The following is a 26,402-nucleotide window of genomic DNA, read 5'->3' as shown; positions in this document are numbered from 1 at the left end:
CGTACGTCGGTGGCGTCTGTAGTCTGTATGTCCAGGGATCTAGTACATTTTGGTTACAGGTAGCAAATATTCAAGTACAGGCGGTTAAAAGTAGTGTATGTGCAAATAAAGTTTGTGCAAAATATACTGATTTTTCACAAAAACTAAATTTTCACAGCCCACAAATTTTATCTGACAGCCAATTGTTTTTGCCGGCTATTTTGTCGGCTATTTTCTACATCCCCGATGTCTTTATGTCTGTCTGTATGGCTGTCTGTATGGCTGTCTGTATGGCTGACTTTGTCTGGCTGGCTGGCTGTCTGTCTGTCTGTCTGTCTGTCTGTCTGTTAGTAGGTAGGTAGGTAGGTAGGTATGAGTGTGTGTATGTATGTGTGTGTAGGTATGTGTAGATGTATGTCCGTCCACATCAAAAACTCCAAAAGCGCTGCACCTACCATCTTAGTATTTGTGGTACAGGTGTACCCAGGGGTGGAGATGTGAATTGACCAAATGGACATGGTGTCAAAAAATGCAAATGAGGTAACACAGTGGGAAAGCCAGCAAATTGTGTTGAAAGTTTTACAGTGGTATTTTGGGGCAATTTTCTCTGAAACTTGCTCATCCTATTGCTTTCAAACTGAGTGCATGATCCTAGGGTTGCCCTCTTTTAGATTTATTCAAATTGCGATGAAATATTCATATTTTGGAACAATTTAATTTTCTCCCAAAGTTCTTTTAGATTGCTTTGAAACTTAATGTTCATGATTCTAGGGTTGATTTCTGTCAGGTTTAATAAGATTATGATGAAATGTTCATATTTGTATTCTTGGGGCAATTTTTCCCATTTTTGGTAAAAAAAATCATTTTCTCTGAAATCGCTTTGGCCTGCCACACTGAACCAAAAATGCGAGTCAGTGTCATCGATGCTATATTTTCCATTTTTGGTAAAATATTTCTCAAAAACTGCTCGTCAGATAGCTTTGATATTGGTAGACGTGTTCCTAGGGATGATCTGAATTTGAAATGTTCAAATTACGATGAAATCTACAATTGTGTGTTTTTTGCAGCGAATTTTGTCATTTCTTGTGAGGGCGTGCTTGAGTGAGCTATCAAAGATTTCCACCTTCATCAACACAAGGTCGCAAATAGTTATTCTCTACATAACACAGTGGAGCTCAATTGCCCGCTAGGTTGCTTGTTCTTAATTATAGAAGTTAACAAGTGAATAGATTGCTCAAAAGCGGAACGGTGATCCACCTCAAATCCCCTTGTAGAGAACCCTAGTTAGTGCCGAAATGTTTTTCTGGTTGAAGTGTTTGAATGAAAATGGAAAATGGGCAATTAGGGTGGAAATGGTAAAACTATAATACTTGTCAAAGTGCTCTCAGTTTTAATATGCAGTTGCTTTAGCTAGTACATAGTGAGATTAAGGATATTGTTTTGCAATAGTGTCTTCAGTTTTTTTATTTTTAAAACGTTTTTCATTCTCTTCATTTTGATGAAAATAAGGTCCTTAGAGATTGCTAAATAGATTGATTTAAAATTATGTTTGCAGATCTCTGCAGGTGTTCTCGTATGTACAATTGAAACCATATTTAATCGACAATGTAATTTTGAGAATTTTTCCATATTATTGCTTTGCAAAATGATATTAAGATTCAATTGAATGATCACACTGAAACTTATTCACATTGTAAGAAATTAAGCCAATGGAAGAAAGTGAAGTTTGAAATTTAAGTTACCTTTGTATGTGTGGCATGAGTAGCTGTAGCATAACATATTTATAAGTTGAATTGGTAGTAATCCTTGGTGATATTTTGCATGCATCATTATACTGATATGAAGTTGAAAGAAGATAAAGTATGCTAGCATTCGGACACTGTCAGTCATATTAATGTTCAATGAATATTTCTAGAAGAAGCTGTAGTTTCTTTCCAAAGGTATATTTATCCAGATTTTCTGTTTTGAAATGTAGATCAAAATAAACCAATGTAATGTATATAGGATAATACTAATGGAAATTTTAATGCTTTACCCTTTTACAGGACGTAAACACGTTACCCTGTTTTTCTCAGACACCTTTAGAAGTATCAGGTTCTCTGGGTAAACTTTACTCCCATGATGCTGTGCATGCCATAATCCCAGAAGACATCGCAGAGGAAGATACTGTGAAAATTACAATCAACAGTAACTGTAATATAACAATTAATTCTCTGAAGGCAGAGATAATAAAACGTGATACTGGTGAAAGGAAACAAATACCCATACAAAAACCAGGTACAGATCATGCCAGTGATGTTTTGGGTGTTTTTAGTCTTACTTTTGATAGAGCTGCAGTATTTGACCTGTTCGTGACTTTAAATGGGAAGTCTATTAAAGGCTCACCCTACCTAATCTCTGTGACAAAAAATTGGTGTCGACATAGTGTATTTGGAAGTGCAGGGGGAGGTCACTGTCAATTTAATGGTTGTTGGTCAGTCAAAGTGGATTCCACCGGCCATGTTATTGTAGCTGACATGGAAAATCATAGGGTTCATGTTTTTGATAGTCAGATGACATTCAAGAAATTTTGAAATTCATTTTTCGCGGGAAGAAACCATTTTGTCCTTCGGATATAGCAGTGTCACGAGAGGATATCTATTATGTGTTAGATGGTGGAGTGTATAATTATGACACTGGAAAGTGTAGTCTTGGAGGCAACAACCAAATTGTGGTAACAAACATCAATGGTGAATTAACAGATGTACTTGGCCAGGGCATATTTGGTGACCCAAGTGGTTTGTGTCTTGGACTTGATCAGAAGGTGCTGTTTGTTGTTGATAGTCTGCGTAACTGCATTTATGCATTTTCTCTCACACCAAAGTTTCAACAACAGATGAAAGTAGGAAGACGTGGAAATGGACCAGGTGCGTTCAAAAATCCTGATAATATTGCTATAACTTCTGAAGGCAATTTGATTGTTTCAGATTCTGGCAATAATCGTGTCCAGGTACTAACCGCCAATGGGAAGTTCCTCCATCATTTAAGACAGGGAGGCATCCTTATGGGCAATTTATCATGTCCGTACGGAATAGCGACAGACAAAGCTGATAATATTTACGTGTGTGACCATAGTTATGGAAGGGTAGTAAAGTATGACAAGAAAGGCAACTTTTCCTATGAAATTCATGATTTGTTGGGCCCTGTCAATTTATGCTTTGTTGATGGCCCCCCTTACAAAATGATAGTTGCTGAAAGATATCGTCTAGTGATATTCACAAAAACATAATGAGTTCAAACTTTCTTCGCATGAAATTTGAACATTAAATATACATTTTCCAAAATCATGTTCCCAACATGATTGAAGCAGATATATAACTGCTAACTTGGACATCTTGTATGTTTATAAAAAGTAGTTATCAATAGTGATGACTCCAAATTTTATGATACTAGGTAAAGGTATCATTCCTGATCCCATATAAGAGAATGGATAGATATACTGCTCTTTTTATGTCAAATAATCACTAATTTTCATATCATAACAACTTTTTAGCTTCGCTGTCCACTAGGTAAAAAAATTCAGCAAATTGCTAATACTCTGTAACCACCAGCCAGATTTGGTTGAAAGTGAATGGTATACAGCTTACTTCAGGGGACTTTAGTTGGATGTATTCAAATTGTGGTGAAATTTTGATAGTTGTATTTTAATTGGGGCAATCTTCCCCATTATTGGTCAGAAATCATCTTCTCTGAAAGCATTCGTCCTATTGCCTTGGAAATAGGTATGCATTATCCCAAGGTTGGCCTCTGTCAGATTTCTTCAATGTAGTGAAATTTTAATATTTGTATTTTGGGGGCAATTTTTCGCATTTTTGGTCAAAAAATCATTTTCTCCCAAAATTCTTGTTCGATTGCTTTAGAACTTGATACTCTTGATTCTTGGGCTGTCTTCTGTTGGATTTATTAAAAATTGTGGTGAAATTTTTATATTTGTATTTTTGGGGCATTTTTTGCATTATTTGTCAAAAAATCATTTTCTCTGAATTAACCATTCTGATTGCTTTGAAACTTGGTATGCATGTACCTAGAGGCAACCTTAGTTGAGTGTCTTCAAATTGTGATGAAATTTTCATATTTGTATTTTTGGGGCAATTTTTCCCATTTTTGGTCAAAAGATCATTTTCTCTGAAATTGCTCTTCCTAATGCTGAATTTGACACTTGATATGCATGTTCCCAGGGGTAAACTTAGTTAAGTATACTCACTCTGGCCGACCACATTGAACCAAATGTGACTCAAGTGTCATTGACGCTATGTTTGTCATTTTAGGTCAAAAACTTCTTCAAAACTGCCGGTCAGACAGCTTTGACATTTGGTATACAGGTTCATAGGGATGATCGAATGTGATATATTTAAATTATGATGACATATACAATTTTGTATTGTTTGGTTAAGTTTTGCCATTTTTTGTCAAAAAATTTGTTTCTCAAAACTGTTCGTCTGATAGCTTTGATATTTGGTATACAGGTTCCTATGGGTTATATTATTATCTGTCTTCATTATCAGGGAATTAAGAAGTAGTTATCTCTGCTTAACGTTTCTCAACATTATGTATTGAAATTGTGATGAAATCTGCAATTCGTAATTTTTAGGTAATTTTTGCCCTGTTTTGGTCAAAAAAATTGTTTCTCAAAACCGCCTGTCTGATAGCTTTGATATTTGGTATACAGGTTCCTAGGGGTTATCTCAATAAATTATATTTAATTATGATGAAATCCACAAATTTGTATTTTCGGGGTAATTTTTGCCACTTTTGGTCAAAAATTTTATAATTGCAAGTCTGACAGCTTTGGTAGACATGTTCCTAGGGATGATCTTAATGTGATATGTTCAAATTATGATGAAATCTTCAATCGTATTTTTGCAGCTATTTTTGCCATTTTTGTCAGGCCATCCTGAAATGAGCTATCAAAGATTTCCGCCTTCTTCATCAACACATGAGTCACAAATAGTTGTCTCTACATAACACAGCGGAGCTGCATCGGCCGCAAGGTCACTTGTTATGATAAACGTCTTAGGTTTTGGAGGGTTCCCGAACTACATTTGCAATTTGATGGTAAACAACAGTAAACAAACAAAATGGCTGCCGTTCTCCGCCTGCAAAGCGATGTCGCTGACGTAAAAAATTGAAGGGCTTTGAGGAACACGGATATTTCGGGTTGCTAATACGGAGATAACATGTTGAGTCTTGTAATGTTTTCCCATGTTTTTTTGTTAAAGTTCTTGTATTTTTTTATACAAGCTCTAGCAAACATTCTGCCGTTCGCACGGCACGGTCTACCTCCGAACAGGTAGCAAGCAAAGGCGTGTGACAGCGATGTCGCACGCGCGACGTCTGATGACATGTAACACTCGGTGTAAACAAACAAAATGGCGGCCCATCTCTGGGCAGTACGATGATCAAACACAAAGGAAATCAGGAGAGATATAAAGCAAATGAGTATTTGATCGGTTACGTACGTACGTAAGAACAGATGTATATATGTCCATCCACATCAAAAGTTAAAGACCAATAGCACCTGTCATCTTAATATTTGGTGCACAGATGAACTAAGGGATGGAAATATGAATTGATTCAAATGAACATGTTAGTGTCAATATGTGCAAATGAGGTAAAAAAGACAAAAATTCTGAAAATTACAAAAGTTCAGTTACCGCTGGCCAGATTTGATTGTAGCTTGTTATGCAGTTTTCTTAAGATGACTTTAGTCAGGTGTGATCAAATTTTGTGAAATTTTCACAGGTTCTAATTTTCGACAATTTTCCATTTTTGTCAAAAGATCTACTGTGAAACTTCTTGTCCAGTTGCTTTTAAACATCATATGCATGATCCTAGCATTAACCTCTGTCAGCTTTGTTCACATTGTAGTGAAATTTTCATATTTGTATTTTATGGGCAATTTTTCTCATTTTGGTATAAACATCATCTTCTCTGAGACCCCATGTACAATCGCTTTGAAACTTGATATGCATATTACAAGGATGAATTTAAATGAGTGTCTTCAAATTTTGGTGGAATTTCATATTTGTATTTTTGGATCATTTACCTAAAATCAGTTGTTTAAGCTTTGAAACTTGATATGCAAGTTCCAGTGGTACACTTATTAGAGTTCGTGCAAATCGTGGCGAACATTGCATATCTGTAATTTTTGGGCAATTTTCCCTTTCCTGGTCAATAAATCTGTATTGAACGGCTGATTTAATTGCTTTGAAATTTTACGTGACGGTTTTTAGGGCTGATATACATTAGGTTTTTAAAAATTGTGAGAAAATCTGCAAAATTGTATTTTTTGAATGATTTTGGAGTTTTTGGTCAGAAAAATGGCTAATTATCTCAGTTTTGAATTTCCATGTCCAATTGCAAAACTTTCAAACCACTGCACATTTCACTTTTTATTTGATGTGTAGATGCTTGTTTAGACTGAAAGATTCTGTCGCATGCGGGCGCTCCGGCACACTGCGACCTCCGACCCTTTACCACGGTCGTAGGTCGCAGTGCGCCGGAGTGCCCGCACGCGACGGAATCTTTCAGTCTAATGCTTGTTCAACTGTGAATATTTGTTTCATTCTGACAAATTTCCATTCACAGTTGAACATGCATCTACACATCAAATACATTCATTCATCGAAAGTATGCTAATGAGCAACAAAGTGTAAATTAGTGATAATCTCACTAACAGTGAGTTAAAATTTTAAAGGCTGGTAATGTTTTGTATAGGAAACGGCCAAAGCCCATCAAGCAGATAATAAGTTGTTTTCTCAAATATTACTGCTTGATTACTAAATATTGTTTACATTAATTCCGTGATATACAATATTTCAATACAGTACAATTACGTACAGTTTGAGAAATGTACAGATTCATTTAGTTTCGTCGAAGTTCATCTACTTCAAAGGATTCCAGTTCTGTAAGTAGCACTTTTTCCTCAAAAAAGTGTGCCAATTAGTACATTTAAAATAACAAAATTTGAAAATGATGCAATTAATGCACTGTAAAACAGGTTGGGTTTATGTCTTCAGAGTAAATAAGCATTTTCCCAGAAGTTAAGTGGTAATGGAAAAGGTAATCTTCAATTATGTGCACTGTGAAAAGGAGTGTAACATATATAATTGTGAGAACTAACTGTTCTGATGCTGAATCCAGCAAATGTTCATGAACTGGTATGGTCTGTACCCTATGAAGTGTTTGTTTGACAAATAATTCTTCAATGAGTGACAGTTATTCAATTAACCTGTTGTGAGATAATATCCCATAATGTTCTCACTATGATGTTGTTTGTAAGTGAAGAAACTGTCACTTTGAATGTAATTATCAAATAATCACTGACTACCATTCTTATAGTTGTTTTGTTTTATAAGAACATTCTACTTTTTAGGTGCCTGTTGTATTGTTTACAAATTTGCCATGCTGGTGACCAGAGATCACTTTATTCTTATTTGTCCAAATGATATCTAGATGATATTTGCATGCATTTGTAAATTTGTGAAATTTATGAGATTTTCATCAATCATTCTTTTCAAATAACTGCACTGGTTCTTGGTTTCATACTTCATGATGACATGTAAATGATAGGGAAGTTTGCATTTATAAATAGAGGCTAGCTTTGTTTTTTCCGAGTTTAAAACACTCTATTGTAAAACTGCTTGCCAATAGCTGTCAAATTCAGTTCGGCAAGTTTGTCTACAGTATTACAAGTAGGATATCACTGATAGAGTTGTGGAAATGTTTTCTACACTTTCACTGGTATATTCAAGACCACAAAGATTTTTCAGTATTCATATAGTGTTTTGCAATAATTTGTCCATATCACTGTATTCATTTTCTGTAAGTAAACATTTGCAACTACTCAGAACTGTTATGTAAATTCTATCATAACAAATATCTACCTACATATTCGAAAAAAATAAACAAATATAGAAAAGGCAGAACTGATACTGTGTCTTTACAGAAGAGCAGTTTTTTAAGGTTTACAGTTACCATTTTGCGTACCATTTTTCCTAGTAGACGGGAAGGTTGGTAATGGAAAAGTTAGTGAATTACATGCATTGTTGAAAGATGAAAATATGGTTTAATAATTTCATATTCTGATTTTGATCCAGGGAATGCTTCTAAATGGCTTTGTTTATGTGACCTGAAATTATTTCTGACCAATGATACCAGAATTTTCAGCTAAAACTTTTGAATGATAGTGTGATATCCATCTCACCTGTTGCGAGATAACATATTCTGATAAAAACGATGTGATGTGATGCTTTTGGAAAAGCCATCATGAGGAATGTATATAAATTGAATGGTCAAACACATAAAGTTGTACCTGTATGTAGATATTTCACTAGTACAGAAATTTGCGAGAAATGGACACTTTCTCGCTGTATTGCGAGAAGTAAGCGAGAAATCATACTTTCTTGCAATCAAGCTGCGAGAACTGTGCTTTCTCGCATGCATCTACGAGAAATTGAATTCTCGCAATCAATTAGCGAGAACTATGTTTACTCGCTCTTCATCTGCGAGAATTGTGAAATTTCTGTGAAATGCTTACACATAAGGGACCGTTCAGTTTTTACGGCCGGGGGGGGGGGCCGGCAAAATCTTGTCGCCGGTGTTCAAAAAAATGATGACCCCCCCCCTGCATTTTTCGCGAAAAATGATGACCCCCCCCTTTGTCAGACGAAAAATTTGATGACCCCCCCCCCCCACTGAAAAATAGCCAAAACCATATGTCAAATTTACCCGCACGGTTTGGATTTGAACTCCGGTACGCGGCGCACTTTATTCATGTAGCAGAGATGCCAGTGTACAAACTTCTCAGCCACATCCATGCAAACGTCTGTTATTAGGACGACTGTAAGGCAATTTTTAACTTCATTTCCATAGACAACTTATGTCCATGGACATTGTATAAAGTAAACTTCATTGGAGTGGTTCGCCAAAGGCAGCCCTCCGGTTAAGAGGGTCATGGGCCATTACGTAAAGTCAACCTTATTCTAGTGGGCAACCAAAGGTGGCCCACTGGTAAAAAGAGGGTCGATCATGGCCATTGCATGAAGTAAACTTTACTGAACAGGGCCGCTGAAGGCGTCCGGCCGTTAAGATGGTCATGGGGTATTACAATAAAGTCAATTTATTGTAGGGGGCCACCGCAGGCGGCCCGCCAGTAAAGAGGGTTGATTATGGCCATTGCATGAAGTAAACCTAATTGGAGTGGGCCGCCAAAGGCGTCTGCCCGCTAAGAGGGTCATGGGTAATACATAAAGTATATTTATTGTATTGGGCCGCCGAAGGCGGCCCGCCGGTAAAGAGGGTCAATCATGGCCATGGCATAAAGTGGACTTTATTGTAGGTCTTATGTTTTTGAAAAATGTGGTGACCCCCCCTTTCCTACCAGTGAAAAAGTGATGACCCCCCTTCTTGGATTCCAAAATTATGATGACCCCCCCTGGATTTTGCCGGCCCCCCCCGGCCGTAAAAACTGAACGGTCCCTAAGAATACAATTTCTCGCAGATGCAAAGCGAGAAAACAAATTTCTCTCTGACTGATTGCGAGAATTCAATTTCTCGCAAATGCTGAGCGAGAAAACACAGTTCTCGCCAGCTGATTGCGAGAAAATTAAATTCTCGCTAAGTTATTGCAAGAAAGTTATATATTCTCGCTTACTTCTCGCAAAAAGCGAGAAAGTGTCCATTTCTCGCAAATTTCTCGCAATTTTCTGTACTAGTTAGTTCCAGAGACCAGCTCTGGAACTGTTAGTTTTTGCTCACTTTCCTTCTTTCTTTCTTTCTTTCTTCTTTTTCTTTCTCTATTTCCGGTATTACTATCATAGAACATGCTATACACAAATTTTACCTTTATTACACAGAATGCATTGCGACACGCTTATGACGTCATCGCTCAGCTCGGACGGGTTTTACTGGCATTTCTTGTGTGTTTATTTATTTATTTTTTATTCTGCATCGCTCGACTATCATATTGCGTTCAGCTATTGATAATTCTAGCTTTCTTTTGCTTTGTTTTTTGTTGCTTTTTGATTTTATTTTTCTCTAAATACTCGCCGTACTTGGCGCTTTTCTGTTTCGCGCGAATGCTCATGAGACAACAATGGCGGCGGCCCTCGATCGCTTCGCTCGCATAGAGACAGAAAAGTAGGCTTTCCGTACGTTTACATGCGCGGCTGGGCACATCGTGTACCTAGGCGAGGTGGGTGTGCTCGAAAACGAAGATCAATGCAAAATTTGGATTCAAAATCGGCTGTTTTGGCGGAGAAACTGCCCGCCGTATTTCTGAGGAGCCACCAGCGGTTTTTCCTATCAGTCTGTGAGGCCGTTTAACGCCGGTAACACACTGCCCTGCCATGCAGAACTAGGCAGCATACTTGAACAGATCCGGTCAGCGGAGCGAAAATTATTGCTCTGGCTCGCGAGAATGTCGTCTGATATACATTTCCGTGCGTTGTCGCTCCGTATGTATCTGTTGCGTTTTTACCGTACATGTAGGCATTTGTAATCTGTGGACTGCCTTGCTTTTAGTTGTATTATGGTGTTCACTGCTAGCAGCCCTGTAGGGCCTAACTATAGGTACGTGCTTGAATATTAAAATCCAAAGCACTCTTCATTCTGCACCTATCTTTGTCACACATTCTCTTGTTTCTTCCGCTGCTCTGGTCTCTGGAACTTCGCTTTTGCTTGCAAATGCTTTCTAGTGTTTGAAACTAATTTTTGTTCAGTATGCCTTTCTTGTTTAGATGTTGATTATCGTTAATCATGTAGATAATGAAAATGTGTTTACATTAGTTAAGCGACTTTAATAATTCTTGTGAATGAGGGTTGTTATGTAGGTCATTCTCCTCCATGACCTTGAGTTTCATTAGTCTAGAACATTCATTAAGGTCATTCTCCATGACCTTGAATTCATTTAGTCATGTTTAGAACTTGCTAGAAGGTCATGTTTAAGCTTTAATAGTACTAGTGAAGAAATTTTTAGAACTAATTAGCATATCATTACCGGTGGAAATTCTAGAATTCACAAGTTGGCTGGAATTAGCTCATTTTAGATCTTCAGTTAAACATTCGGGATCACTTCACTGCTTACGACAAGACTATTTTGCATCTTGACACTCATGCTGGATTAGCTCTGTGCAGTTAGGAGCAACCTCAAGCCTGCAAGCCAGAGAAGACCCCTTCCTCCCTCTTCAGTGCCTGTCTACACTCAACTCCCTGGAGACTCTGATTTATGCGTTTTTGAGCAGAGATAAATAATATGAAACTTTTACTGTTTGTACTTTATCACTTAATTTAATGATTAGTTTTAATTAATTCTATTTTGAAGAAAATCGTTGACTTCACCGTTTTGTCTGGCGTAATAGGGTTGTATGACACCACTTAAAATATCAAAATCAAAATAACATTTAGGTTTAAACATGCCTTAATACTTGAATTAGTTCGTTCCAAATTATACTGATGATTTAAGGTAAACATGTCTCTTTCACAAGATGCGACCCCCTCCTCTTCCCAAACCAAAGATTGCAAAATTCAGTGGAGAACCGTCGCCGTCACAATGTTGATATCAAAGGCACTTGTAAAGATGCGACTTATAAAGTTGCTCGTGACTAATCTTAGTAACGAACAAAACTAATTGACTCACTTGCAGTCAACTCGTTTGTTTGTAGGGATGGTGAATAGACACTGAAGCCTGGTGGTAACTTTCAGTTTTTATCTATCAAAAATAAAACATGACAGACCACCAATTGATGACATAGTACCTTCTAGATCAATTGGTTTCGGAGTCTTTTATCACTGTTTTAATTTTAAGAGTCTTTTTTGTTTGGTGTAATTGTCGATTGACTAGTATATTAAAATTGTCGTACATTGCTATTGTTGTAAGGTCAAATGGAATGGTTGAGACATATATTTGTTTGTTTGTTTGTTTGTTTGTAATGCTTGTTTTTATTTTTTCCTGGCTTCCCCGTGACCAGATTACAATTTCAATGGAAAGTAAAAGGCTATCACACCTCAATAATCCTCTTACAAACTAGAACAAAGGTGATTCAGGGATCGAGAACAGTGCCTTTCAGGATCAGAATGTAACACTCATTTTGATTGGATTGAAGTTTACCTAAGTTTCAAGGCTTTTCAATCCCAAAATTAAACTGATAGGCGTCTGTATTTTGGTATTAAATCAATTATAGCTTGAATAGAAGCTTAATCTTCGAAGCAAATATATTTACTTGAATTGGCAGAGAAAAAAAAACGGAAAAAATTCGCGTAATTTGGAAAGTTCATCCGTTCCGACGCAATTTTTTGTTGAGGTTCCAAAGAACGCCCTCACAAGGCCAAGTACTCGACTCAGCTCACTTGAAAGAGACAACATTTTCAGACCTAAACTGTGTACTTCGATTTACAAATAAGTGTATAAGTGTTTTATTACTCATCTTCCACCGCTTTATCTCAAGTTAAACAAGAATGTCTGCATGTCGGAAAACTCAAACTCAGTTACTACCTTCCTTACCGACTATCTTTGTGGGTAACCAAAGCACTCCACATGACAGTGAACTAATCTCAACAAAGTTTCCATCGACATTAAAAATCATATTGAAAAATAAAACGAAGTTCAAGTTAATCAAGCATTTCTCAGGTGAGAAACCTCCAATTCATACACAACTTTCTGTACTGATTTTCCACCTATGTAACCAATTGAAGCAATCCACATGAGAATGAGCTAATGCCTATAAAGGTTCACTGATATTGGAAAGGGTTTAGACAGGGCATAAACACAAAACAACAAAGAATTGCCTGGGCTTTGGATGGACATGGAGTCACTCCGGGTCATAGAAAAAAATGTAACACTCTTTGTTTTTTTGATTGCCTTAAAGTTTACCTATTTGTCGATGCTCTTCATCCCCAAAATTGTATGTTGAGAAAGAGAAGGTGAAGTATATCTTTGAACATAAGCTTAATCTGCAAAGCAAGTTACTTTATTTACTGTAATTTCAAGGGAAAAAAAAGGGAAAACTCGGCCAATTTGGAACTTTGTGCGTTCCAGCTGACTTTTTTTGTTTTAGTGCCCAAGAATGCCCGCACACGCCCGAGGTTTCGATTCTGCTTCCTACACATCCGTTAGGAGTATAAAACTTTTTGTCACGTATCTTTCACATCTTAGTCTAAAGTTAAATAAGCATCGCTGCATTTCGGAAACTCAAACTCAGGTACTACTTGAATTCCTTTTGGACTATCTTCGTTGCTTACAAATTTAAGCACTCCCTATGAAAGTGAACTAATCTCCACCAAGTTTCCATTGAAAAACACATTTGGGGCTAAAACTGCTTTCTAAAGAGCCTTCCCGTCTGAAGCTCAAGCTAAGCAAGCTATTGCTCAGCTCAGAAAACTTAAACTGATAGGTACTACTTTATTTATGTACGATCTTCGTGAGTAAACGAAACACTCCGCATGACTGGGAACAAATCTCAACAAAGGTACCACCAACAATAAAAAGAAGTTTTGACAGCGCACAAACACCAAACAAAACAACAAAGAAGTGCCTACACTATGGATGGACATTAGATCACTTAGGGTCATCGACCTTACAAGTTCACTGGTGTAAAAGACTTTAACGTATGCCGTGCTTTGCTGTTTTGGTCCCGAGTAATTTTGGGCAACATTATGCCGATGCCCGATACTTTTGCAGCTGATTGTCTTCTAGAAAAAATGTAACACACTTAGTATTTTGATTGGATCAAAGTTTACCTAGGTGTGGAGGCTTTTCATTCAAAAATTGACCTGCTAGGGCTACTCTCCTTGCGGATTATCTTCCAGGGTAACCAAAGCACACCGTACGCAATTGGGAAATCTTTTCGAGGATTCCACCGAGATAAACAGCGGCAGCTTCGTGTTTGCAAGTCGCGAATTGTGTCTCTAAAACGTTCATGGTTTAACCTAATGTGAACACGGTATTTTATTTAATAAGATAAATGACTTATCGAACATAAAACGGGAGTCTTTGTGACAACAACAGACTCCCAGTGACACTGCCGTAGAAAGGATATGTACAGAAATGTGTCGCGGAACCTCTCCCACTCAATTATTCGCCCATGTAAACCTTCGACTGAGAACACGTTCGGAACTAATTTGGGGTAATTGGATGGTGAAGTAATGTCGGTTTAATCTGCAAATGTTAGCTCATCTGCTTTTCTTTTAAGTTATGAACTTGTTTTATGAGTAATTCCTTATATTGCAACATTCAGCTATAGGGCACCCAACACTTTTGAGAAGTTTGAAAAATATGGTGATCCAATTGTCCCAAATCAGTTCCAATCGTGTTTGAGGAAATTTTATAACTGTAGACCATTGACCCCTGTTTTTGCTTTCAGCACGATTTGACCCATCGTCTCAGAGAAAATATAAAGTTTCACGCCAGTATTTGGCCCGAAATGAAGACATTTGATCCCCGATTTTACTGAAAATTGTAAGCTTTGGGCTCAGTAAAGGTGATGAGATTACATCTTTACCCAAATCGGAGTTGAGTACCATCTCTGGTAGAGGAGCAGAACAAACTCATGAGAAACACAGCTGTAGTGACAATAATTTTGAATTATTTGCCAAATTTGCAATTGTAAGCACGCTATGAGATGCAAATGACCTACAGTTGACCTGACGTCACAATTTTTCGTTAACTTTGTTTCCTGTTAGTACTGTTCTGGTGAAAAATTTGGATGGTAAAGGTGCTATTCTAATGGAGTGATAGCGTTTCAGAATTTCATTCCTCCAAATAAGATAGGTATTAAATTGACTCGACGACGGAACTCGACTGAGCTGCAATACACTACAGTGTTCCATGATGAAATTTGACTATGTTTCGAAAAGTGCGTGGGGGACTGGTAACTTTGTAGAGGATATCGATAAACTGCTATTTTTTTCAATAGGGTTTTGCAAATCGACTGATTTGATGTCAATTTTTTTCAAATCACAAGGAGAGTAATCATCCAAAGGCTATTCGTGACTTTCACCTGATATTAGCAATATTTGATTCGTAGCTTCGTCACAATGTTTAAGCATGCTTAAAATTCCATCGAAAAGTTTCCTTCTCATGCCATTTGTTCTCATGTAGCGAGTGTATAGATTGTTAGCGTGACCCTACAGTCGTCACCTTATGTATCTTCCAACTTCACTCTACCTGACTGTTGTTTTGAAGTTTTAGTTTTGATATTTACAAAACAGAGTGAGTGTGACAAAATACTGTCAGTTCTGCCGGAAGTTGCTCTTTGGTCACCATAAACTATATTCAAAATATCGGGGTCAATGCTGTTTCCTGGTTTGAACATTGCCTTAAAAAGCATTTAACCAGTCACTTTTGCTTTTAATAGTTACATGCAGCAAAACGCTGCTTGTGGAACCCACTAGAATGATCTATTTTATTTAATTTCGCCAAAACAAATAATTTTAATACCAACGGTTACCGCCGCAGCTTTTCGTTTAATAATCATAATTCATTCACAAAATATAAAAATATAGTTTGAAAATGTCAATAGGTATTCATGTTTCTGTTTTCTTCAGCGATTGTCTTTATCAGATTTTACCGAAGGGCATCATTATTGGTTGTTTTTCAATATCGCAATTTTCAATATTTTATACATCCATCCATCGATCCATCCATTCACCAATCCATCAATCCATACATACTTACCTACCTACCTTCCTACTTACAAACAAACAAACGTTTACATACATACATACATACATACATACATACATACATACATACATACATACATACATACATACATACATACATACACAAACTTTTAGACGCTTACTGACTCTTACTGAAAAGTTACTCGTCATTTCTACAATTGTGAGTGACTTCAAGTTGGATACGAGTGTAGTGTAGGGCGTGGAGCAACGTTCCTTGTCACACAGTATGGAAGCCCAATTGTATTAGCGTGTACCTTTACACTTATTTAGAACGACATCATATGATTGAAATATCGCCAGGAGAAAATGCAATATTGACCCGCCCACTGGACTGTCGTATCGGGTCTGGTTCTGGTGTAGAAATTTAGTAAGTGTTTTCAGCAAAACAAGTCACTCTTTGCTTAATTCAAGTAACGATTTCGGTGGTTCGATGATCATTCCTCCAAATTTGATACGCGTTGACTCTAGGACGAGACACGACTGAATTTAACTGACTATGTTTCGACAAGTGCACGAGAGACTTCTTTGTAGAGAGAAATTAAAGGGCATCGATACACTGCTACTTCTTCAATAGTTACTCAGTATATCGACTAATTTGATGCCGATTTCTTTCAAATCACTGGGAGGGAATCATTCAGCAATAATTGATTCATAGCTTCGTCAACATTTTCAAGCATGCTTAAATACCATCGAAAAGTCTCGGATGCCATTTTTCCACATATGTACAGATCGTTAGCGTGACCCTACAGTCGTCGTCACCTTATATGTATCTTCCAACTTCACTCTACCTGTTTTGAAGTTTTATTTTGAGTTTTTTTTTTTTTTATTTAGTCCATCATCCAACGGGCGCTAGCCCATTTACAGGATTAGGTACCCATAACCCATAACCCAATGGAGCACTGAGGAGTAAAGTGCCTTGCTCAAGGGCACAACACCGAGCTAGAGTCTCGAATTCACCGTCCTCCGACAGTGAATACGCTACTCTAGATCTACCGGGACTTGAACCGGGTCTCGAACTCACCATCCTCCGATAGTGAGTCCGTTACCCTAACCACTGGTCCACGGTGCCTCTTTACCAGAAAGAGTGAGTGTGACAAAATACTAGCTGTCATTTCCACGGGCGGTTGGAGGGGTTGCTTTGCGATATCCCCCGAAAACTATATTCAAATTATCGAAGTCAATTTTGTTTCCTGTTAGAAATTTGCCTTAAAAAGCTTATTTGTTTTAATATGGAATCGTAACCAATCAATTGTTGTTTTTTATGGTTTAATGGTTACATGCAGTGAAATGCAGTGATTAATTAGAAAACCCATTAGAACTGATTAATCTTATTTGATTTCGCCAAAACAATAATTTTGATATCAACGATTACTACTTCTCGTTTTACAATCATAATTTATTCATTACTACCATTGTTTGATTTCAGGTCGAAAAATTGTTCACGGAATCTGATTGGTCGCAAAGTATCGTCCTCATAAGGGTTTTCACCAATCTCTCTTAATTTTGCTGCTTATGAAAATCCATTCAGTTCGAAAAGGGATAAGAAAGTGCAACGAAAACGTTTAAAAGACCGATTATTAGCCAAATTTTAGTTTTATTTGAATAAATAAATTGGAATACGATTGGAACTAATTTTGGATAATTGGATAGTGAACTTACGTCGGTTTAATCGCTTATATAGCTCACATGCTTTCTCTTTCAGCAATGCACTTGATTTTATTGGTAATTTGTAATATTGCAACAGTCAGCTATAGGGTACCCAATGCTTTTGAGAAATTTGAAAAATATAAAGATCTAATTCTCCTGAATTAGTTCTAATCGTGTTCTGGCCGCAATGTACCACGGATTCCATTTCAACAAGGGTTTTTACCGATTTCTCATAATTTCAGTGGTGTTGAAAACCAGTTTATTTCGAAAAGGACTAAAAGCGCTTCATAAACACGACGAAAAACGTAAATACATTGATCATTAGCCGAATTTCTGTTTTCCATTTCAAGGAATAAATTGAATCATCATACCAGTGTATTGATGGCGGCGCAAACACAGCGATCTGATTGATCGACACGTGAAAATAACCGTGTTACATCCGTGATAGATCGCAGTTGCTTTTGACATTTTACGCCAGAATTTTGACATACATGACATGATATAATAGTGATGACCCATCTAAGCAACTTATATACTACTCTGTTTTGCCTGGTTTATTCAATATACCAGTATACACTCGCTATCAGTCGTGAATCGATCTTGAATTGGTCAAAAGCTCGTTGTATACTGTTGCCGGGTGTTGTTTATTGCTTAAATATTGACTGGCCGCATTGTACCATGGATAATTAAGGTACACCTATAATCTTTATGTGCAATTTATATGCTCTTTCTCAAAGTGTACTCCACATTTTTTATAAATCTGCACGTTATGGGGTTAGAGCCAGAGCGACCTCATGCATGTACAAGACTAGTTACCGAGAAAAAGTAAATTTTAATATCAGTTCCACTTACCTTGGATGGATTTCATATATTATTTGACACATATCATCGAAAACAATAAATTTTGCTCAAGCTAAAAAAGCCATGAGGAACGGGAATGCCAGATCCATGACGATGACTGTTTCCAGGTGCCCCTGAACACAGCGCCAGCCGAGAGGTCACCTATGTTGGTATGTTATATTGGAAGATTGCCAGGATTTAGCTCTCAAACTGTATCAGATGGCGCCCTCATTCGTTACAATAAAGCTAACCAGGTAAAAATTAAAAATTAACAATTTCTGTTCTGTCGTTTGATGTCCTCATTGCGACCTTAACATCTGTGGAAAATTCTTATACGAGTTCTGAACAGCTGAATTAGGTAACTTTTTAAGTTTTGCCAACGCGTCAGTGACTAGTAGAGTGTATACTGTATACTGTCAGTGTTAAGGTCCACCCGGAAGGTCATTCTCCGAGGCTGGCTGCCAGGGGTATTTCGTCCGCTTAGGCCAGAAGTCTGCAGTTATTTGGTGCAATGGCGGCATCTAAAGTCAACAAGCCAGTAACCGACGAGATCGATGAACAGATCTTGACCTGCATCGTCTGTCTTGAGCGTTACAAAAATGCTAAAATACTACCTTGCCACCATTCTTTCTGTGAGGAGTGTCTAGAGGAACTAGTGAGGAAGCAACGCGCTTTAAACTGTCCAATATGTCGTAGACCCTGTCCCATACCACCCGGGGGCGTTACGAAATTACCTCCTAGCATTCTTGTAAATGGTATCATAGAAATTATCACAGCTCAGAAGCAAGACGATCGAGCTAGCGAGTGCGACTTATGTCAAGAAGGAGTTCCGATCAACAGATGTATAGATTGCTCTCTTTATGTTTGTAGAAATTGTACAAAAACGCATGTTAAGATTCCGGCTACGAGACACCACCGAATCATGACTCTTGATGAATACGAACGTGCTAAAGGTGACAATGCAGCACTAGCACAGCCATCTGTGGCTTGCAAAGATCATCCAGAAAATAAAGTTGATTTCTTCTGCGATACTTGCGAGACGCCTATCTGCATGGCTTGTGCGGTCGTCAAGCATCGTGGACATGAACATAGAGAGATAAAGGAAGCGGCTGAAAGCATACGACGCTTTCTCGAGGATAAGCTTGAAAAACTGCAAGTTAAAACAACAGAAGTTACCCAAAATCTTGTCCAGTTCAAGACCAAGACACAAGAATTGGACGAAACATACCAGCGAGAGGTGAACAACGTGAAAAAGCACACACTTGACACAGAGCAGAACATTGCGCGAATGATCAGAGAACAAGAGGGTAAACTTCTGCAGGATCTGAAGTCAAGGTATGAGGAGAATAAAGTACGTATGGAAACGGAAGGAACAACACTGACACAGATGAAAGAGGGTGCCGAAACAACTAGAGTCTTCGTGCAGAGTCTAATTCGTTATGGTAACGATGTCCAGTTGGTCTCTACGGCAGCCGAAACTTCTGCAAATTTAGATGATGTGTTGACTACAGCAGTTCCGAGTATACAAGTAAGTCTTTATGTGTTGTCCTAGACTCTTTTGATGAACATTCAGTGTAGGTTCAGACTGATTAAATTTTTTGTTGTGTCTATCCTAAATTAGAAAGGTAAGCGGTTCAAAAACACACAGAAAATTTCATACTGGCGAGTTTGATATTACTTGATTGTCTTCATGTAATATGAGTGCCAATATGAGAATCAAAGCATGATTAACAGTACATTTTGACGTTTCTGCAAGCATGTCTTTTAAATACATTTTACAAATTTTGAAAGGTCTATAAGCAGAAAAGCTGCGTTGTGAAGTCCTATTCAAACACACTTTATTCAGGAAACCTGCATGCAGGGATGCACAACTCAGTCTCACCTTTGGTAAGGTGTACCTAGACAGTTCAAAGTACAAAGCACAAACTCCATAAAATTGGGAGTCTTGATGCAAATGTCAATTTACATTTACTATCGAATGATGGGTGAAAATCTATATTATTGTAAAAACATTTTAAACGCCAAAGTGATAAAATAGAGGAGGGCATTGTTGCTTTTTATCCGATCAAATACACAATTGACTTATCACTATTGTCGTTTTGAGCTCAGTCAAAGTAAAAAAGACCAAAACCAAGATAACCCTTTGATATGCCACTTATAACTGTACTTACAAGCTGTAAATGCTGAATAATGTAAGATGTCACTGGAGTTCACTTTACATAATCATTGGATATAGTTTTTGCGTGTAAGACTTGAGTGAAACATAAGGGTCAAAAGTCTTCATTTAAGCACAGCACTCCACAAACCGTGATTTAAGGTAGTTTGTGCCTCGAAAGTAAAAGACAAACATTTGCTCAAACTCTCCTCGATGAAACTTTCAACAACTCTCTTACCAAATTAAAAATAAAAGTTGAGGGTCACTGTGCAAAGTTTGAAAACTATAGAAACAAATTACCCAAAATTTAGCAATATTTGAAATTTAAAATGGTCGCCACCCCTGTAATAACTCTATGGGAAAAAAAATTCTGGATTTTTGGAAAACTAAGACGGTGAAAATTTGTCTTTCTCTAAGAGCTTTAAAATTAGCCGCCATGAGTGGTAGATCAGAAAAAATTGTAGAAATCTGAGATTCCAATAACAAAAAAATTAGCGTATTCTACCTTAATCATGTCCTTTGTCAAACTCATGCAATAGGTCCTGTATCTAAAGGGCTATGAAACAAATGTTGAGCAATATAGTACACTGACTTTAGACAAACCATGATACTTAACTAGATATTGATGTATACGGTGGCCCAAAACTACCTGTTCTCCGCATTCAAAGTCTGCGTCGCATTCAATTGTTTTTCTCTCACATATGTCTCCGCATTCAAAGTCTGCGTCGCATTCAATTGTTTTTCTCTCACATATGTCTCCGTATTCAAAGTCTGCGTCGCAATTAAATGTTTTTCTCTCACATAAGCTTATGTCTCCGCGTTCAAAGTCTGCGTCGCAATCAAATGTTTTTCTCTCACATATGTCTCCGCATTCAAAGTCTGCGTCGCAATCAAAGTTTTTCTCTCACATATGTCTCCGCATTCAAAGTCTGCGTCGCATTCAATTGTTTTTCTCTCACATATGTCTCCGTATTCAAAGTCTGCGTCGCAATCAAATGTTTTTCTCTCACATAAGCTTATGTCTCCGCATTCAAAGTCTGCGTCGCAATCAAATGTTTTTCTCTCACATATGTCTCCGCATTCAAAGTCTGCGTCGCAATCAAATGTTTTTCTCTCACATATGTCTCCGCATTCAAAGTCTGCGTCGCAATCAAATGTTTTTCTCTCACATATGTCTCCGCATTCAAAGTCTGCGTCGCAATCAAATGTTTTTCTCTCACATAAGCTTATGTCTCCGCATTCAAAGTCTGCGTCGCAATCAAATGTTTTTCTCTCACATATGTCTCCGCATTCAAAGTCTGCGTCGCAATCAATTGTTTTTCTCTCACATATGTCTCCGCATTCAAAGTCTGCGTCGCATTCAATTGTTTCTCTCTCACATATGTGTCCGCATTCAAAGTCTGCGTCGCAGTTAATTGTTCCGCTCCTAGATGGGCCACAGGCGGCCCAAACACTGTTAATAAGCTTATTATTGAGTTTTTCTCAGTTTTCTCTATCAGTTCTTCTCCCTTTCTTCACGCTCTGACTGATCGTAGGAAATAAAAAGAAATTACTTTATAGCCTAACTTAGCCTCTTGACTCTTTATTTATTTTACACCCCTTACAAGGACGTTTATCTCTCATACACACACATCTTGTAATTAATTAGTCAACATGACTAATTATGCTAATCCGTGGACTTATCAGGGATTTTATAGGTTAGTCAACATCGCGAAAGAAAGGAAAGGTTACTAAAACTCCTTTTTCATTTACATCTCTATCTTTCCATGATTGCGACGCAGACTTTGAATGCGGAGACATATGTGAGAGAAAAACATTTGATTGCGACGCAGACTTTGAATGCGGAGACATAAGCTTATTTGAGAGAAAAAAAAAATTGAATGCGACGCAGACTTTGAATGCGGAGACATACGTGAGAGAAAAACAATTGAATGCGACGCAGACTTTGAATGCGGAGACATATGTGAGAGAAAAACAATTGAATGCGACGCAGACTTTGAATGCGGAGAACAGGTAGTTTTGGGCCACCGTAGATGTATGATAGAGTTAAATTTTCATACTTGGATATAATTTTGGGGAGCTTGCAACAGAGATTAATACACAAAGCTATAGTGTTGGAACACATAGAGCAGGATCAACATCTTTAGGTTGAATATTTGCATATTTACTACTCCTATACTTTTTCAGTTGGGCGATGTATTTCATGTACAAATAAAAATTATTTTCTGTTGACTACTATACACAACTCTCAGGTTAGATGTCGACAGGCTTGATTAAGATAATAAGGACCCTTTTAAAGATGCACTTTTTCAAGATATGATAATGTGATCACATGTATGGTAAAACTACTATTTAATGAAGTTTGCCGTAGATATTGCATTGCAGAGATTTAGCTGTATTTAACGACATTTTAAATTCCAATAGGCTAATGAGTAACTGTATGTAAATTCTCTCATTGTTTGTTTTTGGTTCATTTTATTTCACTTTAGTATATACGTTTTAGGTAAATGCGATTAAATACTAATGTGTTTCACACCCCATATACCTCTCTACAGAGATATCATATAAAGTAAAACAGCCAAAGAAATACCAAAAGAATACAAAAGAAACTTAAATTTCCTAATTAAAGTTGTAGCATACATATATACATGTATGAAACAGTCAACTGCATTCAAAGAACCGTTCATTTGTTGCTACCTGTGTCTATATTGAATTTCTGAATAAAGTTGTCAGACAGGAATGATGAGAACAATTAACACCGTATACAATCATAAAACGAAAAAAATACACTAAATCACAAACAAACTAAAAATACATATTTTGAAGGGTGATCAAATCAGAGGCTCCCCATACAAAAGCACTGTCAATCGTCACCAGTGGTTTTGCATAGGGTGGTAACAGAAGGCCCTATTGACAATCAGTTTGGAATGAATTTGATTAAAGCCACATAGACTAACATGGCAATTTATCAAAAAGAAGCATGTGTTATTGGACTACACTTATCTTATCTCTAGCTTTGAACAAGTTGCGACTAGCCTATATCTCTGTATAGTCATTAATTTAGATTCATTCCTGAATAGTGATAATATTGCACAAAGGTTGGTCATTATAATTTACATTGTACCTATCAGCCATACTGTATCTATGGGGTTAAGTTTAATAGGAGGCAGATGAAGCTGGAGTCCCATCTTTACTTTTCACATTTCCTTGAATTTATCTCAAAATCATTTTCTATCAGACATGTGTCATAATAATGTATGATGAATTGCTATCATTTTGCATACTCTAAACTGTATATTTCATTAATTTTACTAATTCAATACCCTATTCTCTTACAGGACATGTACACCTTGCCAAGTTTTTCAAAGAAAACGTTCAGAATATCAGGATTCTGGGTACTCTTAATTTTCACAATTTCATTCATGCCATCATCCCTGAAGACATCAAGGTGAAAGACACTGAAACAATAACTCTACACAGCGACCTTAACATAACAAGCCATTCATTAAAGGCAGAGATAGTAAAGCCTGGAAGTAGAAAAGGTGAACCTGTTCCAATAGAACACCCGGGTACAAACCATGGTGGTAATATAATAGGTATCTTGAGCATTTTCTTTGATAAAGACGGGGTCTTTCGGTTGTCAGTGACTTTGGAGGGTGAGCCAATCAGAGGCTCCCCATACCAAATCACTGTCAATCATCGCCAGTGGTCTTTGCATGGGGTGGTCACGAAAGGCCCTGTTGACGATCAGTTTGGAATGATTTACTCTTTAAGAGTTGATTCTAACGGGCATGTTCTTATGACTGACATAGCACAGCACAGGATTCATGTCTTTGATAAGCATTTGAACTTTCAAAAATATTTGAAGTTCTCGTTCCGTGGAAAGAAACCATTTTGTCCCTCAAATATAGCAGTGTCGAATAAAGATAACTATTACGTAACAGATGGAGGGATCTATGATTATGACACTGGAAAGTGTAGCCTTGGTGGCAATAACCAAATTGTTGTGACAAATTTGATGGTAAGTTAATAGATATAATTAACCAAGGCAAGTTCGGTGACCCTTGTGGTGTGTCCCTCAGTCATGACCAGAAGGTGTTGTATGTTTCTGACGGGCTACATCACTGCATATATGCAATTTCACTGCAATCAAAGTCAATGCAGAAAATAGGAAAACTTGGGATTGATCCAGGAGGTGAGTTCAGACACCCTTGTGGCATTGCTGTAGATTCAAAGGATAATTTGATTGTTTCAGATTATGGCAACAATTGTGTCCAGTTGCTAGATGCCTTTGGTTCACATCTCCGTTATTTTGATGATCATGAAAGGAAAGGTGTTGGAAGTTTACTAAGTCCATTCGGAATAGCCATTGACTGGGATGATCACGTCTATATTTGTGATACTGGTAATGGGAGAGTGTTGGTATACGACAAGAAAGGCAGCTTCATTCAAGAGATTTCTGGGGAGCTAAACATTCCATGTCACTTGTGTTTTGTTTATGTTACGCAATACAAAATGATAGTTGGTGACCGTTCCCGCCTTGTAATATATACCAGACGTTGAAGTTGAGGAAAGCTTTGCCATATCGCTGGCAGCTCATGTATATTGATGTAAATAACATCCAATGTTATATTTGATGAAATCTTGTACAGTATGATGGAGATATGTTTTCTCACTTCCATATGGTTTTGTGCATGCAACTATTTTTACATGTTTGTCAAAGGTACGCAATCTATACTCTCATAGACTCTGTTGTCAAGCTAATCGAGCTGGATATGCCAATATACTTTTCCTCTTGATTTAATATTCCTGTCAATTTCAGCGCAAAATGATTTTTGTCTAAGAACCATCGGCGTTGGGTTTTAAATAGTATCTGTTAGCTCCACCGTTAGCAATGTACAGGTCATTCAATAGGTTTAATGTGCGACATCTGTGTAGTATCCATCTTTATCGGTCAACATTGCACATTCTCTCTGTAGCTGCTTGTCAAGGAATTGCCATATTTCGTTCGCTTATCAGTCCCCTAAAGGGGGGGGGGGTGGCGGGGCGTAACCTGATTTGGCTTTTGTCTTTAATAGTTTAAAATTTGCTTATGGAATTTCTTACCTTATTTCTCGTTGTGTCTACTATGGACCGTATCTATGAAAGCTGTTAATATTTAAAATTGTCAGATGTCCATCGTCTGTCTGTCTGTCTGTCTGTCTGTCTGTCTGTCTGTCTGTCTGTCTGTATGTATGTCTGTATGTATGTATGTATGTATGTATGTATGTATGTATGTATGTATGTATGTATGTATGTATGTTGTATGTATGTATGTATGTATGTATGTCCTTCGTCTGTATGTATGTATGTATGTATGTATGTATGTATGTATGTATGTATGTATGTATGTATGTATGTATGTATGTATGTATGTATGTATGTATGTATGTATGTATGTATGTATGTATGTGTGTATGGATGTATGTATGTATGGATGTATGTATGGATGTATGGATGTATGTATGGATGGATGGACACTCAAATATCTTAAGAACCGAAGTAATTACAAACTTTATATTTGGTGTGTAGATGCACCGTGGGCATACGTCCAGAAGTTTTCATTTTAATGATATCTTCAAAAATATGCAAATGAGCTAAAATTTTACATGTTCTCAAGATTCTTCTCAATAACAGCTGACATAACTGCTTTGTATGAAGTATAGAGGTCTCTGTGGATGACCTTATGCAAATGCCTTCGAACTGTGATAAAATATGCACATTTTGTATTTTAAGGCAATTTTTCTCATTTCCTGTCAAATATTCTAAAAAATCTTCTTCAAAACCACTTCTAAGACGTTTTTATTATTTGTATTATTTGTATACTTTCTGTATACTGTATAAATGTTTGGTAATCAACAGGATTCTTCTTCTGTATACTTTCCCAGAGATGGCCTTTTGGAGGCTTGTTCGAATAGTTATGAAGTTGGAAAATTGGCATTTTGAAGGCAATTTTTGACATATTTTTTGTCGAAAATTACGTTTCTCAGAAACTGCTGAGCAAGCAAACTTTAAATCAGAT

The 26,402-nt window shown here is 37.2% G+C and overlaps 1 protein-coding gene across 1 annotated transcript; it reads left to right on the top strand.

Moving 5' to 3' along the window:
• The first annotated feature begins 18,679 nt into the window (after window positions 1-18,679).
• On the top strand, window positions 18,680-25,605 carry LOC139137564 (E3 ubiquitin-protein ligase TRIM56-like). The gene is made up of 2 exons (XM_070705733.1): window positions 18,680-19,714; window positions 23,680-25,605. The coding sequence occupies exons 1-2, from the start codon at window positions 18,698-18,700 to the stop codon at window positions 23,791-23,793; spliced, it is 1,131 nt and encodes a 376-aa protein (XP_070561834.1). The 5' UTR covers window positions 18,680-18,697; the 3' UTR covers window positions 23,794-25,605.
• Window positions 25,606-26,402: the final 797 nt, after the last annotated feature.

This window comes from Ptychodera flava, chromosome 7 (assembly GCF_041260155.1).
Source record: "Ptychodera flava strain L36383 chromosome 7, AS_Pfla_20210202, whole genome shotgun sequence".
Taxonomy (NCBI): Eukaryota; Metazoa; Hemichordata; class Enteropneusta; family Ptychoderidae; genus Ptychodera; species Ptychodera flava.
Note: the sequence above shows the minus strand (reverse complement) of the source record. Positions and strands in the feature narration are given on the sequence as shown.

Bases quoted from the DNA above. Each gene is read 5' to 3' on its own strand.
- LOC139137564 (XM_070705733.1), top strand. From the start codon at position 18,698: ATGGCGGCATCTAAAGTCAACAAGCCAGTAACCGACGAGATCGATGAA. The intron at 19,715-23,679 runs GTAAGTCTTTAT...ATTCTCTTACAG, and splicing joins CAGCAGTTCCGAGTATACAA to GACATGTACACCTTGCCAAG.